The 15,169-nt window shown below is 44.4% G+C and overlaps 1 protein-coding gene across 1 annotated transcript in view; it reads right to left on the reverse strand.

The window, feature by feature from the left end:
- The window catches only part of CPAMD8 (C3 and PZP like alpha-2-macroglobulin domain containing 8), a gene marked incomplete at its 5' end in the record, with an annotated part of 120,137 nt that overhangs the window by 34,267 nt on the left and 70,701 nt on the right, over positions 1 to 15,169 (reverse strand). The window contains 2 exons of the mRNA XM_029051144.2: positions 1,976 to 2,141; positions 14,970 to 15,044. Of these exons, the coding sequence (XP_028906977.2) occupies positions 1,976 to 2,141; positions 14,970 to 15,044 (241 nt within the window). The remainder of the gene's footprint in view (positions 1 to 1,975; positions 2,142 to 14,969; positions 15,045 to 15,169) is intronic.

Below are 15,169 nucleotides of genomic sequence, written 5' to 3' on the forward strand. Positions count from 1 at the left end.
AAACGTAGACTCTTCCTTTACAGGGGGCCTAGGGCAATCGTAATAATAACAATGATGGTATTGGTTAAGCGCTTACTATGTGCCAGGCATTCTGTGAAGAGGGAATTGTTTTGAAACATACCTCCGCAGTCTTAATCCTAAAACGTAGACTCTTCCTTTACAGGGGGCCTAAGGCAACCGTAATAATAACAATGATGGTATTTGTTAAGCGCTTACTATGTGCCAGGCACTGTACTGAGTGCTGGGGTGGATAAAAGCAAATCGGATTGGACAGTCCCTGTCCCTCGTGGGGCTCACAGTCTCAAGCCCCATTTTACAGATGAGGTAACTGAGGCAGAGAGAAATGAAGTGACTTGCCCGAAGTCACACAGCAGACAAGTGGTGGGTGGAGCCAGGATTAGAACCCATGACCTTCTGACTCCCAGGCCCATGGTCTATACACTACGCCGAAGTCTCACTGTCCTCTTTCGACCCTGGGTGGCTACCTTTGAGCAGAACTTCTCCATTGGGTTATTTCTGATGGACACATCCGCAGCTCAGGAGCATTTTACTCTAATTGCATCTTACAAAGATGACTTGTACTTTCATTTTAGAGACAAATAGATACTGGGCAGTCACGTCACTGCCTGGGTAGCCAAATAAATGATGGAATCCCAAGCCATCAAATCGTCTTAAAGAAAGACCAGGAGTTAACTCCCGAGTTCTTCATCTTAGCATCTTACTCCTGCAGAAAATGCACAGGAGGGTTGGCCATTTCTGTGGTCCAACCTGAGCTTGTGCCAGTTATCAATATCTCTCTCACATGGGAACAAAAGTTAACCCACTGGTCACCGTTGTTAGCGCTGGCCGTTCACCCGGCTTCCTTCAAAAACAGAATTCAATTCACTTAGAAGAGACCACCCCCACGTCATTGGGCTTACTCTTTAGAGAATACCAAAATCAGTAACCTGGACAGTATATGGAAGTCCAGTGTTTGCCATTCGGAGAATATGCGCTTGCTATTCAGCTAAGCAATGTGGCTTAGAGGAAGGAGCACGCGTTTGGTAGTCAGAGGACAAGTGTTCTAATTCTGGCTCTGCCACTTGTCTGCTGTGTGACCTTGGGCAAACCACTTGCCTGCTCTGTGCCTCAGTTACCTCATCTGTAAAATGGAAGTTAAGGCTGTGAGTCCCTTGTGGGATATGGACTGTGTCCAACCTGATTAACTTGCATCTTCCCCAGCACTTCATTCATTCATTCATTCATTCATTCATTCATTCATTCATTCATTCATTCAATAAATAGTATTTATTGAGCGCTTACTATGTGCAGAGCACTGTACTAAGCGCTTGGAATGGACAATTTGGCAACAGATAGAGACAATCCCTGCCCAATGACGGGCTCACAGTCTAAACGGAGGAGACAGACAGCAAAGGAAAACAGCACAAACAAAAACAATCAAGATAAATAAAATCAAGGGGATGTACACCTCATTAACAAAATAAATAGGGTAATAAATAATATAAACAAACGAGCACAGTGCTGTGGGGAGGGGAAGGGGGAGGAGCAGAAGTGGGGAAGGGAGGGGGAGCAGGGGGAAAGGGGGGCTCAGTCTGGGAAGGCCTCTTGGAGGAGGTGAGCCCTGAGTAGGGCTTTGACGAGGGGAAGAGAGTTAGTTTGGCAGACGTGAGGAGGGAGGGCATTCCAGGACACCAGTAGGACGTGGGCCAAGGGTCGACGAGGGGATAGGTGCGAACGGGGGACAGAGAGGAGGTGAGCGGCAGAGGAGTGGAGTGTACCGGGTGGGCAGTAGAAAGAGAGAAGGGAGGAGAGGTAGGAGGGGGCAAGGTGAAGGAGAGCTTTGAAGCCAAGCACTTAGCCAAGCACTTAGTACAGTGCTTGGCACATAGTAAGTGCTTAAATGCCATAATAATAATAATTATTATTATTATTTCAATGATCGGAGATCCTGTTGAACTTTCTGGGAGGACAGTACCTTGCATAATGGCCAGGCTGTTTAGTTTCCGGAGCATTGCAGGGGCTGAAGGGCTGTGCAGAAGAGTCAAGGAGTAAGCAGTAAGGGCCGTGGTGTAGGGGTCTTCTGCTGAATAGAGGTTAGACTCCAAGAAATGTTTGGCTTTGGTGATGGCTACTTTTTCTTCCTGAATTAAAACAAAATGGAAACAATCAATCAATGATATTTATTGAGCGTTTACTACGCGTGGCACACCGTACTGAGGCCTTGGGAGAGTACAATAAAACAGAATTAGTGGACGCATTCCCTGTCCTGTCCCCACCCCTTTCCCTCTGCTCCTCCCCTTCTCCCTTCCCCTCCCCTCAGCACTGTGCTCATCTGCTCATTTGTATATATTTTTATTACCCTATTTATTTTGTTAATGAGATGTACATCCCCTTGATTCTATTTATTGCTATTGTTTTTGTCTGTCTGTCTCCCCCCAATTAGACTGTAAACCCGTCAATGGCCAGGGATTGTCTCTATCTGTTGCCGAATTGTACATTCTAAGCGCTTAGTATAGGGAAGCAGCATGGCTCAGTGGAAAGAGCCTGGGCTTCGGAGTCAGGGGTCATGGGTTCGACTCCCAGCACTGCCACTTGTTAGCTGTGTGACTGTGGGCAAGTCACTTAACTTCTCTGTGCCTCAGTAACCTCATCTGTAAAATGGGGATTAACTGTGAGCCTCACGTGGGACAACCTGATTACCCTGTATCTACCCCAGTGCTTAGAAGAGTGCTCCGCACATAGTTAGCGCTTAACAAATACCAACATTACTATTATTATTATTGTTATAGTAAGTGCTCAATAAATACTATTGAATGAATGAATGAATGAGTTTACAGTCTAGAGGGTAACCCTCTTGGTTACCCCGTGAATATTTCCTGGGCATCTTTTCCCTTGAGTCACCTAGACTTTCTGCTGCTTTCTCATTATAATAATTATGGTACTTGTTAGGCGCTTACTATGCATAAAGCACTGTTTCTAAGTGCTGAGGTAGATACAAGTTAATAGTAATGATGGTATTTGCTAAGCACTTACTATGTGCCAAGCACTGTTCTAATCAGTGGTAATCAGGTTGTCCCACGTGGGTCTCACAGTCTTAATCCCCATTTTCCAGATGAGGTAACTGAGACACAGAGAAGTGAAGTGACTGGCCCAAAGTCACACAGCTGACAAGTGGCAGAGCTGAGATTCGAACCCAAGTCCTCTCGACTCCCAGGCCCATGCTCTAACCGCTAAGCTGGTTGGTGCCTATCAATCAGTGGGATCTACTGAGCGCCGTGTGCAGAGCACGTACTAAATGCTTGGAATAGTATAATTCAACAGAGTTGGTCGACCCCTTCCCTGTCTACAAGGAGCTTACAGTCTACATTAAGCATGTCTTACGTTATGGTGCGAGACGTGCATATTCCCACCGGAGTAGCATTGGTAAATACCTCAAGGAAGAATTCTCTTTAAAGTACGATATCCTAATCAGCAACATCCCCTCCAAGGTGGGGTGAGCAGAGTCCTGGACAGCTCCCACCCAGGTTGTTAGCTCACGGTACTGAGCAAATGTTCCCTAGATCAGGCTACCAGACTGAAATCTCAGAGCACTGACTTGACCTCCTAATGACTTCCAGAAGATTAGCCCAGAAATCAAAAAGTTAAAGATGGTATATGCTTTAAGGGGTTGGACATTTGGAATTCTGGTCTGCCCTGCTGCCAAAGCCATCCTGGTCTTTGTTTTTAATTGTTGTTCCAGCCTTCTTTAATAATAATAATAATAATAATGATGATGATGGCATTTGTTAAGTGCTTACTATGTGCCAAGCACTGTTCTAAGCCCTGGGGGAGATACAAGGTAATGGGGTTGTCCCACGTGGGGCTCATGGTCTTCATCCCCATTTTCCAGATGAGGTAACTGAGGCATGGAGAAGTGAAGTGACTTGCCCAAAGTCACACAGCTGACAAGTGGCAGAGCCGGGATTAGAACTCACGACCTCTGACTCCCAAGCCCGGGTCATTATCTGTTCCTTTTCCTTTCCCTTATTCTTAGTTTGTGAACTCCTTGAGGGTGAGAGACTGTGTCTAATTTTCACTTGTGTATTTTTCCCAATACTTAGTACAGTGCTCTATAGAGAGAAAGCACTCAGTACATTTATACTACTACTATTGAGGGAACGATTCAGATCTGATGATGAAAAGTAGTTGCTTCCGACAACAAGACGTGAGGATATGAAAAAAGCTTTGCTGTTTGTGGGGACCATAACGAAACTCCACTGAAAAGGACCTCAACCTGGAGAAAGCTGAGAGACTTGAGATGCTCCTGCCATTGGGGTCCCAGAGGGACTCCAGAGGGACTCCAGAGGAGTCCCTTCTGCTCTTCAGAGAAGAGTAATGGACAGTTCAAATTTATCCACACTCCAAATGGACATCCGAGTCCCTAAACCACATCCACTTCGCATGGTTTTAGGTTATTGCTCTGCATGAGACAATGACCACGGGCTAGCTTTTGAGCTCCATCTGAGACACTTTCTCTCCAAAAGAAGGGATATTAACCGAGAGCTTTGGCAAAGGAGAAGGGATAGGGAGATAGACAGTGCCCCATGCGCAACACTGCCCCCCCACCCCCAAAGAGAGAGACCATCTTCTGAAACCGTTTTCTGTGAGCAAAGCAAAATGGAAAGGAACAAAAACAAAACAATAAATGTTGAACTAGTGAAGTGTCCTTTAAAGCAGCCCTTTAAAGCAGAAGCAGCAGGGCCTAGTGGAGAGAACACGGGCCAGGAAGTCAGAAGGATCTGGATTCTAATCCCGATCTGTCACTTGTCTGCTGTGGGACTTTGGGCCTCAGTTCCCTCAGCTGTAAAATGGGGACTAAGACTGTGAGCCCCATGTGGGACATGGACCGTGTCCAACCTGATTTGCTTCTATCCACCCCAACGATTAGTACAGTGCTTGGCACATAGTAAGTGCTTAACAAGTACCAAGATTATTCTTATTTCCTCACCAACCCTGTCCCCTCACCTGCTTTAAAATCTCATTGTCTCCTGCTTCTACTTATGACCCACTTGAAACTCAATATGTCAAAACTCAACTCATCTCTGCTCCTAAATGGACTCCTCCCCTAGTCATAGATTACACAGACAATTCCCTCATACCTGAATTTTGCAAACTGAATGTCATCTTTGATTCCTCTCTGCCTTTTATGCCCCATCATCATCATCATCATCAGTATTTACTGTGTGTGTCTATTGTGTACAAAGTGCTTGGGAGCATATAATGAAAGCAGAAGGCATTCTCCCTGTCTAGATGACCTTAGAAGCTAATGGAGGAGACACATGGAGTATAAAGGGAACAAAAGGAAAAAACTTAGATTCAACTAGTACCAACAAAAATAAGCAAAAATGAATAAATAAATAAATGAATAAGTGGAATAAATAAGCCAGTATTTGCATAAACTCTAACGGTGGCTAATGGGATATGACCAAGGATATGGAAATTAGTCAGGGAAACATTTCTGACACTCAATCCGTCTCTAAATCTTGCCTGTTCCTCTACAACATTTCACAGATCTACCCGTTCCTATCCACACTGGTCATAGCTCTGGTTTAATCCCTTGGCATATCCCGGATGTATTTCTACAGCTGATTGCTCATTTGTCTTTTTGCTCATTTGTCTTGTTCACTTCTGCTCCTTCCTCTCCGTCCAAATTGCTACCGCTTAAATGCATGCACTTATCCTAGCCTGCCTTGTTTATTCTATCAGCCTCCTTGCTCACCTCCCTCCCTCCTGTCTTTCCCCACTCCAGCCCATACTCCATTCTGCTGCCCGGATCACTCTCCTTCAAAAACGTTCAGACCATGTTTTCCCACTCCTAAAGAAACTCCAGGGGTTGCCCATCCACCTCTGCATCAAACAAAAACTCCTCACCATTGGCTTTGAAGTACTTAATCACCTTGCCCCCTCCTACCTCACCTCGCTACTCTTCTACTACAACCCAGGCTGCACACTGTGCTCCTCTAAAGCCAACCTTCTCACTGTACCTCGATCTCATCTATCTCACCGCTGACAACTCGCCCACATCCTACCTCTGTCCTGGAATGCCCTCCCTCCTATCGGATAGGTAATTGCTCTCCCCCACTTCAAAGCCTTATTGAAGGCACATCGCCTTCAAGAAGCCTTCCCTGACTAAGCCCTCCTCTCCTCTTCTTCCACTCCCTTTTGCATCATCCTGATTTTCTCCCTTCATTCATCCTCCCTCCCATCCCCACAGCAGGTATGTATACATCTGCATACATCTGTTTGTTTATTTATTTATTTATTTATTTATTTATTTATATTAATGTCTGTCTCTCCCTCTAGACTGTGAGCTCGTTGTGGGCAGGAATAGTGTTTGTTTGTTGTCATACTGTACTCTTCCAAGTGCTTAGTACAGTGCTTTGCACAAGTAAGCGTTCAATAAATACGATTGAATGAGTGAATGAATGAATTTGTCTTCCTCTTCTGTCTACCTTACATACAGCTACTCAGATTATTTTTGGTCCTCAAGAGCAGGGGCTGTGTCTTTTGATTTCGAATGCATTTTTTTAATGGTTTTTGTTAAGCGATTACCTTGAGTCAGGCACAATCCTAAACTCTGGGGTAGATAAAAAAGTAATCGGTAGGACACAGTCCATGTCCCACATGGGGCTCACGGTATTCAACTCCACTTTACAGATGAGGGAACGGAGGCTCAGAGAAGTTAAGTGACTTGTCCAAGGTCACACAGCAGACAAATGGAGGAGCTGGGATTAGAACCCAGGTCCTTCTAACTCCCAGGTCTGGGCTCTATCCACTAGGCCATGCTGCTTCTCAAGTACATTCTCAAGTACCTCATACTGAGCTCTGTACATAACTGGCATTTATTAATTGCTGCTTCTAATGATCTTCTTAAAACATCATTCAAAATGCACCACCCACTTGCCCTCAAATCTCTAACCATTACCCATTTCTTTCTGCATTAAACACAAACTCCTAACCACTAGCTTTTAAGGCTTTCCACTTTAGTCTTTATGAAAAAAAATTAAAAAATCAGCAGCTGACCAGAGCACGTTCCACTTGGGACAGAAGGTTAGAAAGTCAAAGTAAACTAAGGGAAGAAATAATTAAAGGGGATTGAAAAAAACAACAAAACAGATGCATTTAAAACAGCAGGGGACTAATAATGTATACCCTAGGGTACTTACGGAATTGGTGGATACTGCAGAATCTCACACTAATATTTTTGAGAATTTATGGAGATAAGAGAATCAATCATATTAATTGAGCACTTACTATGCAGAGAGCACTGTACTAAGCACTTGGGAAACTACAATATAACAGAGTTGGCAGACATTCCCTGCCACAAAAAGCCCCTAAAGACTGGGAAAGGGAAAATCCCAAGACCATTTTAACAAGGAAGACCCCAGGAAATACAGTCCTGCCTGTTCACCGCCGATTTCTTGCCTACATCCTGACCCTGGCCTGGAACACCCGTCCTCCTCAAATCCGACAGACAATTACTCTCCCCGCCTTCAAAGCCTTATTGAAGGCACAGCTCCTGCAAGAGGTCTTCCCTGACTAAACCCTCCTTTCCTCTTCTCCCACTCCCTTTTGCATCGCCCAGACTTGCTCCCTCCCAGCCTCATAGCACATATGTAGTAATGGTATTTGTTAAGTGCTTACAAGCACTGTTCTAAGCGCTGGGGTAGATACAAGGTAATCAGGATGTCCCACATGGGGCTTACAGTCTTAATCCCCATTTTCCAGATGAGGTAACTGAGGCACAGAGAAGTGAACTGACTTGCCCAAAGTCACACAGCTGATAAGTGGCAGAGCTGGGATTAGAACCCACGACCTCTGACTCCCAAGCCCGTGCTCTTTCCACTAAGCCACGCTGCTTTGTCCATATCTGTAATTCACTTTTTTTTTATATTAATGTCCGTCTCCCCCTCTAGAATGTGAAGCTTGTTGTGGGCAGGGAATGTGACTGTTCATTGTTATGTTCTACTCTCCCAAGCACTTAGTACAGTGCTCGGCACAGAGTAAGCACTCAATAAATACGACTGAATGGAATTAACATCATAACCTGGAAAGATATTCGAGTAAATAATCATTCCTTTTACAACTAGAAAAGCCAATGACAATAGGAATCAAGCAAAATTGCTGCGTAAAAAAGAAACTGTGCCAAAATTATACTCATACTCTATGATGGTGACAAAGTGACAGACTTGGAAAAGACTTTTGATTACATTCCTCATGGCATCCTCACAGAGGAGTTGAGAAAGGATTTTTTTTGTTTTCTAAAAGACATTTGTTAAGCTTTCACTATGTGCTGGGCACTGTACTAAGTGCTGTGGTAGATACAAGTTAATCAGGTTGGACACAGTCCATGATACTGATATTGACCATGATGTTACAAGGTAGATTCTGGCTCAAGAGACATGCTCAAAGGGTAGTCATTAATAAATGAGAGTTAAGTCGAAGGGATGTTTTGAGACGGGGGTCCACAGGAATGACCTCGGAAAACGTGTCTACCAACTCTGTTATACTGTAGTCTCCAAAGTGCTTAGTACAGCGCTCTGCACACAGTAAGTGCTCAATACAACTGACTTAATGATAGGAATCTAGAACATACACATCTATTCTGCAGATGCTACTAAATTGGGCAGGATTGCTAACACTTTGGAAGTCAAGAATAGAATTCAAAGTGGCAGACTCATCGGAAAGATGGTCCTAGGAAAACAGGATTAAATGTAAGAGGGTCAAAAAATATACACAACAAATACAGACTGGCTAGACACAAAATACGGCAGAAAAACATATGGGAGCCAGAGCTGGTGAAAAGCTCCACGTGAGTCAGCACTGTAATGTGACTATTTTGAAAAATCCAACATGGCATCATCAGGAGTAGGACAGGCAAGATTGGAAAATTCTGTTACATTCTACCCTAGTTACGTCCTTATTAGAGTATTATGTTTAGCTTTGCTCATCAGGTTGTAAGACAAGGATGGAGAGAACCCGGAGAGGTTCCAGTGAAGAGCAACAAAAAAGATTAAAGGGATGGAAAACCGGTTTTATAAGGAACAGTGGAAATAACAGGGATTGTTTAACCTAGAGAAGAGAAGGCTGAAGGGTGTCTTAAGAGTTGTCTTCAGGGATTATGAAGTGCTTTAATGGGGAAGTTGCAGACCAGTTTTTCTCCATGTCCATCTAGGGCTGAGGTAAATTAAACAGGCTTAAATTAAAGCAGGAGAGATTTCAATTGGAATAAAAAAGAGCTTTCTAACAGTCATATTTTTCTGGACTAGCCTAACAGAGGAGGTTGGACAATCCCCATCCCTGGAAGTCTGTAATAAACGACTTGACAAAAATCAGTTCTGAATGCTTTAGCTATTCATGTGCCTGGAGGCAGGGGCCTGGACCAGATGATCTCTCAAGTTCTTTCCAGCTCTATCATTGGGGGTGGAGAGGAGTGGAGAGAGGGAGGCGGGGGTGGGGTGGGGGGGAGGGCGAAGAAGAGGAGTGTATGTGTGTGTGTGTGTGTTTGTGTAAATCACATCCCAAAGTACTATGTCCATATCCACCGCCTGGCAGCGAAGGTAACAACTCTTGGAAAAAAAGAGCATAGCTATCCTATTCCAAGAAGGAGATCTGTCTCCTTTCATATTTCTCTTCCCCTGGCTTGCTCAGAGAAGATCTGTGCCAGTCACAAGGACAAGAGAGAGACTGTCCTATTCACTCCTTTTCCCTTCTGCCTTCACTGCACTTGGATTTGCTCCTTCTAAGCACTTGCATTCACTCATTCAATCGCTCAATTCATTCAAAGTGCTCAATTCAATTTATTGAGCACTTACTGTGTGCAGAGCACTGTACACAGCGCTTGGGAAAGTATAACAATAAATAGCGATATTCCCTGCCCACAATGAGCTCACAGTCTATACTCATCCCACCGTCAGCCCCGCAGCACTTGTATACATATCCTAATTTATTTTAATGTCTGTCTCTCCCTCGAGACTGTAAGCTCCTTGTGGGCAGCAAACATTACCAACTCTGTTATACTGTAGTCTCCCAAGCACTTAGCACAATGCTCTGCACACAGTAAGTGCTCAATAAATACCACTGATCAATTGTTTATTAACTATAGGAGGTTAGAGGAGAGTAGAATATTGTACAAAACTAGCATTTGAACTGTCCAGAAACCCATCCATTGCAGTACCAGATCTAACCAGTTGCTCTCCACAATAGGCTGATTTTTTAAAACGGTATTTGTTAGGCGCTTGCAATGTGTCAGACACTGTACTAAGCACAGGAGTAGATATGAGCTAATCATTCATTCAATCGTATTTATTGAGTGTTTATTGTGTGCAAAACACTGTACTAAGCGCTTAGCACTGTACCCAGGTTGGACACAGTCCACGCCCCACATGGGGCTCACAATTTTAATCCCCATTTTTCAGATGAGGTAACCGAGGCCCAGAGAAATGAAGTGACTTGCCCCAAGTCACACAGCAGACAAGTCCTTCTGACTCCCAGGTCCGTGCTTTATCCACTAGGCCACACTGTTTCTCAATCTCATCAAAAGGGTATCTGAAACAATCACAACAAAATCTGATGCTCGAAAGAGTCCAAATACCCAAGGATGAGACTAAGAGGCAGAGGAAATTAAAGCTCAAGCAGGTTGGCTCCACTACTCTGGAGCAGCCTGCGTTCTCTGAGCTGAGAGCAAACTGGAGAGGAACAGAGTGACAGGGAGGTCTCTGTCATAGTTCTGATGGTGTTTCTGACACTGTAGAGCATCGAGTAGACGCCAGAGTGTAATAAAGTTGGGGGGCAGGGAGGGGGCATACAACTAGCGAACATGTTTTATTAACTCCCTTGATGACTTCACTGTGGAGGAACGTGGCTCTGATAATTTATAGAAACAATTTAATTGTACTTGATGTAATTTGGTTTCCTTTTATTTCCCCGTAGTATTAACCTTTCCCCCTCTCTTAACTTCCTAGCAAAGATCATTAGAAACACTTGCAGAGCTCTCCCAGAGGAGAACAACGACATCGGCATGAACTGTAGCTCCATAAACTGGGACCTCCGGCAGTTTCCCGCTTTGGAATCTGATCCCTTGTTTTCACCCAGGTTGAGAAAAGCAGAGCATGATGTATCCCCTCCCCCGCCCAGCACAGGAGAACTACAGGGCAAAGGACGCCAATTAGCCCTGTAGCACTACAAAAATGCCATAAAATAGACCACATAAAAAAGGCCACAATTGGTTCCATGTTGTCAAACGAAAAAATCTTGCTTGATGCCCGAACCGACTATTAACGTGCTTACGGCCGAGAACCAATACTTTGCAGTATGTCAGATGCAACGCTCACCAGCCCACCCTTCTGCTTGCCGCTAAGACGGAAAAAGGGATCAGCCATGCATTGAGCCACAGATACTGTAGGCCAGGGTTGAGTAGCTGAGATGGTGGTGCCCAAATGTCTGCAGCGGGCTGGGGGGTGGTGTCAGTGGGGAGCTCACGTCTGGCTGTGGGGCTTTTTTAAATATGTGAAAAGGTGGTTAGTGTAAGAGAGGCATTCCAACACAAGATCATCTCTGCTTATCTGGATCCTATGTTGGGATGGCAGTGTGGCTTAGGGGGCAAAGCACGGGCTTGGGAGTCCTAAGGACCTGGGTTTTAATCCCAGCTCCACCTCATGTCTGCTGTGTGACACTGGGAAAGTTGCTTCACTTCTCTGGGCCTCAGTTACCTCATCTGTAAAATAGGGATTAAGACTGTGAGCCCCACGTGGGACAGAGACTGTGTCCATTCTGATTAACTTGTATCTCCCCCTGTGCTTAGAACAGTGTTTGGCAATTAGCAAGTACTTAATATGTACCATAATTATTATTATTAAGAAAGTGAATTTATGCATGATTAAGTGCACCACCTCAAGGGAAAGACAGACTCCTGAAAATGATCAAATAGATGAGGCAAGACCTGGGATTGATTTTTTTTTTAAATCAAGGAATTCACATTGAAGCTTTAACGGACTTATGGCTTCACTGAATATTCTATGAACATCAATATAGTCAGTGAAAGAAGAATGGAATATTAATATATCTATAAGTGCTGAAGATGGGCATAAATACAGAAGTGGTACAGGTGGCTGTTAAATGATACGACTTGGGAATTAATCAGGGAAGGCTATCTGGAGAAGGTGAGATTCCAGGCTGGGGGGAACAAGGCGAAAAGAAGTTGGAGGGAGGAGAGTCAAGAGTGGGGTGCGGTTAGAAGGAGAGCTTATAGAGTGACAAGAATGCTTAGTTGGGAAGTGGTGGGTCAAGAGAGTTGGTAAACAAGATAGGGAAAGTGAATGGAGAACCACAAAGCCAACACTAAGGAGTTTTTACTTCATGAATTGAGAAATGGCTAGAAATTGGAAAATTTTGAGGAGTGGAGAGATGTGTGCCAAGTAACATTTCAGGAAGATGATCAAGGCAATGGTAGATACTAGCAGTAATGATATTTAATAAGCACTTACTCCGTGCAAAGCATGATACCAAACACTGGGAGGAATACACAGGTGGGAATGTGCATAGTAAAGGCTGATGACACCAAGACTGTGAGCTTCTGGGACAGGGAAGATGGGGAGGTTATCAGAGTTGGGAAAGATACAAGGACGAGCGGGTTTAGGAGGGAAGATAAGGAAGTTCACTTTGAGATATGTCAAGTTTGGCATGCCAGCGGGATATCGGAGTGGAGAGGTTTTGAAGGCAAGAAGAAACAAGAGATCAGATAGCTGGAACGGGGATGGGAAAGAGGCATAGAAGTAGATACACTAAACCACCTCACAAGGTGGTAGCTGAAGCCAGGAGAGTGGATGGGATCCCTGAGTGCTACGGGTGGTTGTTGGATTGAGGTGCCTAGGGTGTTGTGAATTGTTCAGGGAAGGCTTCCTGAATTTAGAAGGCCTTTGAAGATGGGCAGAGAGTGGCTGATTTGGGCTGGGAGGAAGCTCCAGGGTGGGCGATTAGGGTGAGCAAGGTGATGGAAGAGAGACAGTCGAGAGTGATGTAGACTTAGAAGGTGTACACAAACACTCTAACCATTATGTTTCAACTTTGGCTCAAAGAGATAACCCCATAGCAGAAAGAAGGGTCTTTGAGGAGATGGATCTTGGCCTCCCTTTGCAATAAAGCAGAGTTCAAGTGATGGCAGTTTCTGTCTACTTGGCCCAAGAATGAGGCTCCCAGACTCATTCTATAACAAGAAATTACACAACCATGTGGCACAGTTAGCGGTTAGAGCACGAGCCTGGGTGTCAGAAGGTCATGGGTTCTAATCCCACCTCTGCCACCTGTCTGGTGTACTGCCCACCCCGCAAGCTCCGCTCCTCTGCCGCCCACCTCCTCACCGTCCCCCGTTCTCACCTATCCCGCTGATGACCCCTGGGCCACATCCTCCCACGGTCCTGGAACGCCCTCCCTCCTCACCTCTGCCAGACTAATTCTCTTCCCCTCTTCAAAACCCTACTTAAAGCTCACCTCCTCCAAGAGGCCTTCCCAGACTGAGCTCCCCTTTTCCCTCTGCTCCCTTTACCCCCCTCCTCACCTCTCCGCAGCTAAACCCTCTTTTCCCCCCTTTCCCTCTGCTCCTCCACCTCTCCTGTCCCATCCCCTCGGCACTGTACTCGTCCCCTCAACTGTATATATCTTCATTACCCTATTTATTTTGTTAATGAGATGTACATCACCCTGATTCTATTTATTTGCTATCATTTTAATGAGATGTTCTTCCCCTTGATTCTATTTATTGCCATTGTTCTTGTCTGTCTCCCCCGATTAGACCTGTAAGCCCATCAAAGGGCAGGGACTGTCTCTATCTGTTGCCGATTTGTACATTCCAAGCACTTAGTACAGCGCTCTGCACATAGTAAGTGCTCAATAAATACTATTGAATGAATGAATGAATGAATGAATGAATGGTATATGTCCTAGCAAGTCACTTCACTTCTCTGTGCGTCAGTTACGTCATCTGTAAAATGAGGATTGAGACTGAGCCCCATGTGGGACAGGGACTGTGTCCAACCCTATTTGCTTGTATCCACAGCAGTGCTTAGTAGTACAGTGCCTGGCACATAGTAAGTGCTTAACAAATACCCATTTAATTATCATTATTATTATTAATGCTAATAATAATAATAACAGGAGATATGGAGGAATTTAGGTCCTCTAAATATGGTACTCAATTTTGGATTTAAGGCACCATGAGTGACAGAACAACCCATACTTACATCACTTGATCACACACTAGGACACAACGTTTTTTAAAAAAATGATATTTGTTAAGCACTTACTATGTGCCAAGCACTGTACTAAGTGCTGGGGTACATACAAGCTAATCAGGTTGGACACAGTCCATGTTTCCCATGGGGCTCAAAGTCTTAATCCCCACTTTACAGATGAGGTAACTGAGGCACATAGAAGTAAAGTGACTTGCCCAGGTCACACAGCAGATGAGTCTTTCCAAACATTTCCCAGGCAGGTTGGAGAGTGATTGACTTCCTCAGAGTCTTTGCCAAAAGAAGACCTGGATGTTTCCAGAAACAGGGCCTGGAATCTATGAATCAAGATCATCTGCAAAAATAAGCCCCTTGGGATCTCTCCTCAAACAAATCTTTAGTTGAAAGCCAGGTGGCTAGAGAATCATAACTTTAGCCTCCATAACTAACTAAACAAACAAAAAAAAGTATTCAAAGTAAAACACATGAGAGGACATGTTACAGTTGCAGGTGTTGAGCATAAGCCTAATGAACTCAAATAATCTCAGCAGACAGAAGGAAGGAAGGAAGGAAAGAGGGAAGAAAGAAAGAAAAAGTAAGAAAGAAAAAAGAAAGAAAGAAGGCTGCAAATATAAAAGAGAAGAATCTTGCAGAGCTCTTCTCAGTCACTATAACACGTGTCTACATTAACTCATTATTTCTTACCTCCGAAATAATGCCTGTCTCCAGCAGAGCGGCAACCACATAAGCTGTCAGAGAAATCTTGCCATGGATTCCACCCTAATGCACAAGACAGATGAATAAGATCTAGAAAGCTGCATTTTAGATAGTCATTTCCATTGTACTAAGCACTTGGGAAAGTACAACTTGGGAAAGTAGAGAAGTAGGGTAGCCTAGTAGATGGA

The sequence above is a fragment of the Ornithorhynchus anatinus genome, chromosome X1, assembly GCF_004115215.2.
Source record: "Ornithorhynchus anatinus isolate Pmale09 chromosome X1, mOrnAna1.pri.v4, whole genome shotgun sequence".
Lineage (NCBI taxonomy): Eukaryota > Metazoa > Chordata > Mammalia > Monotremata > Ornithorhynchidae > Ornithorhynchus > Ornithorhynchus anatinus.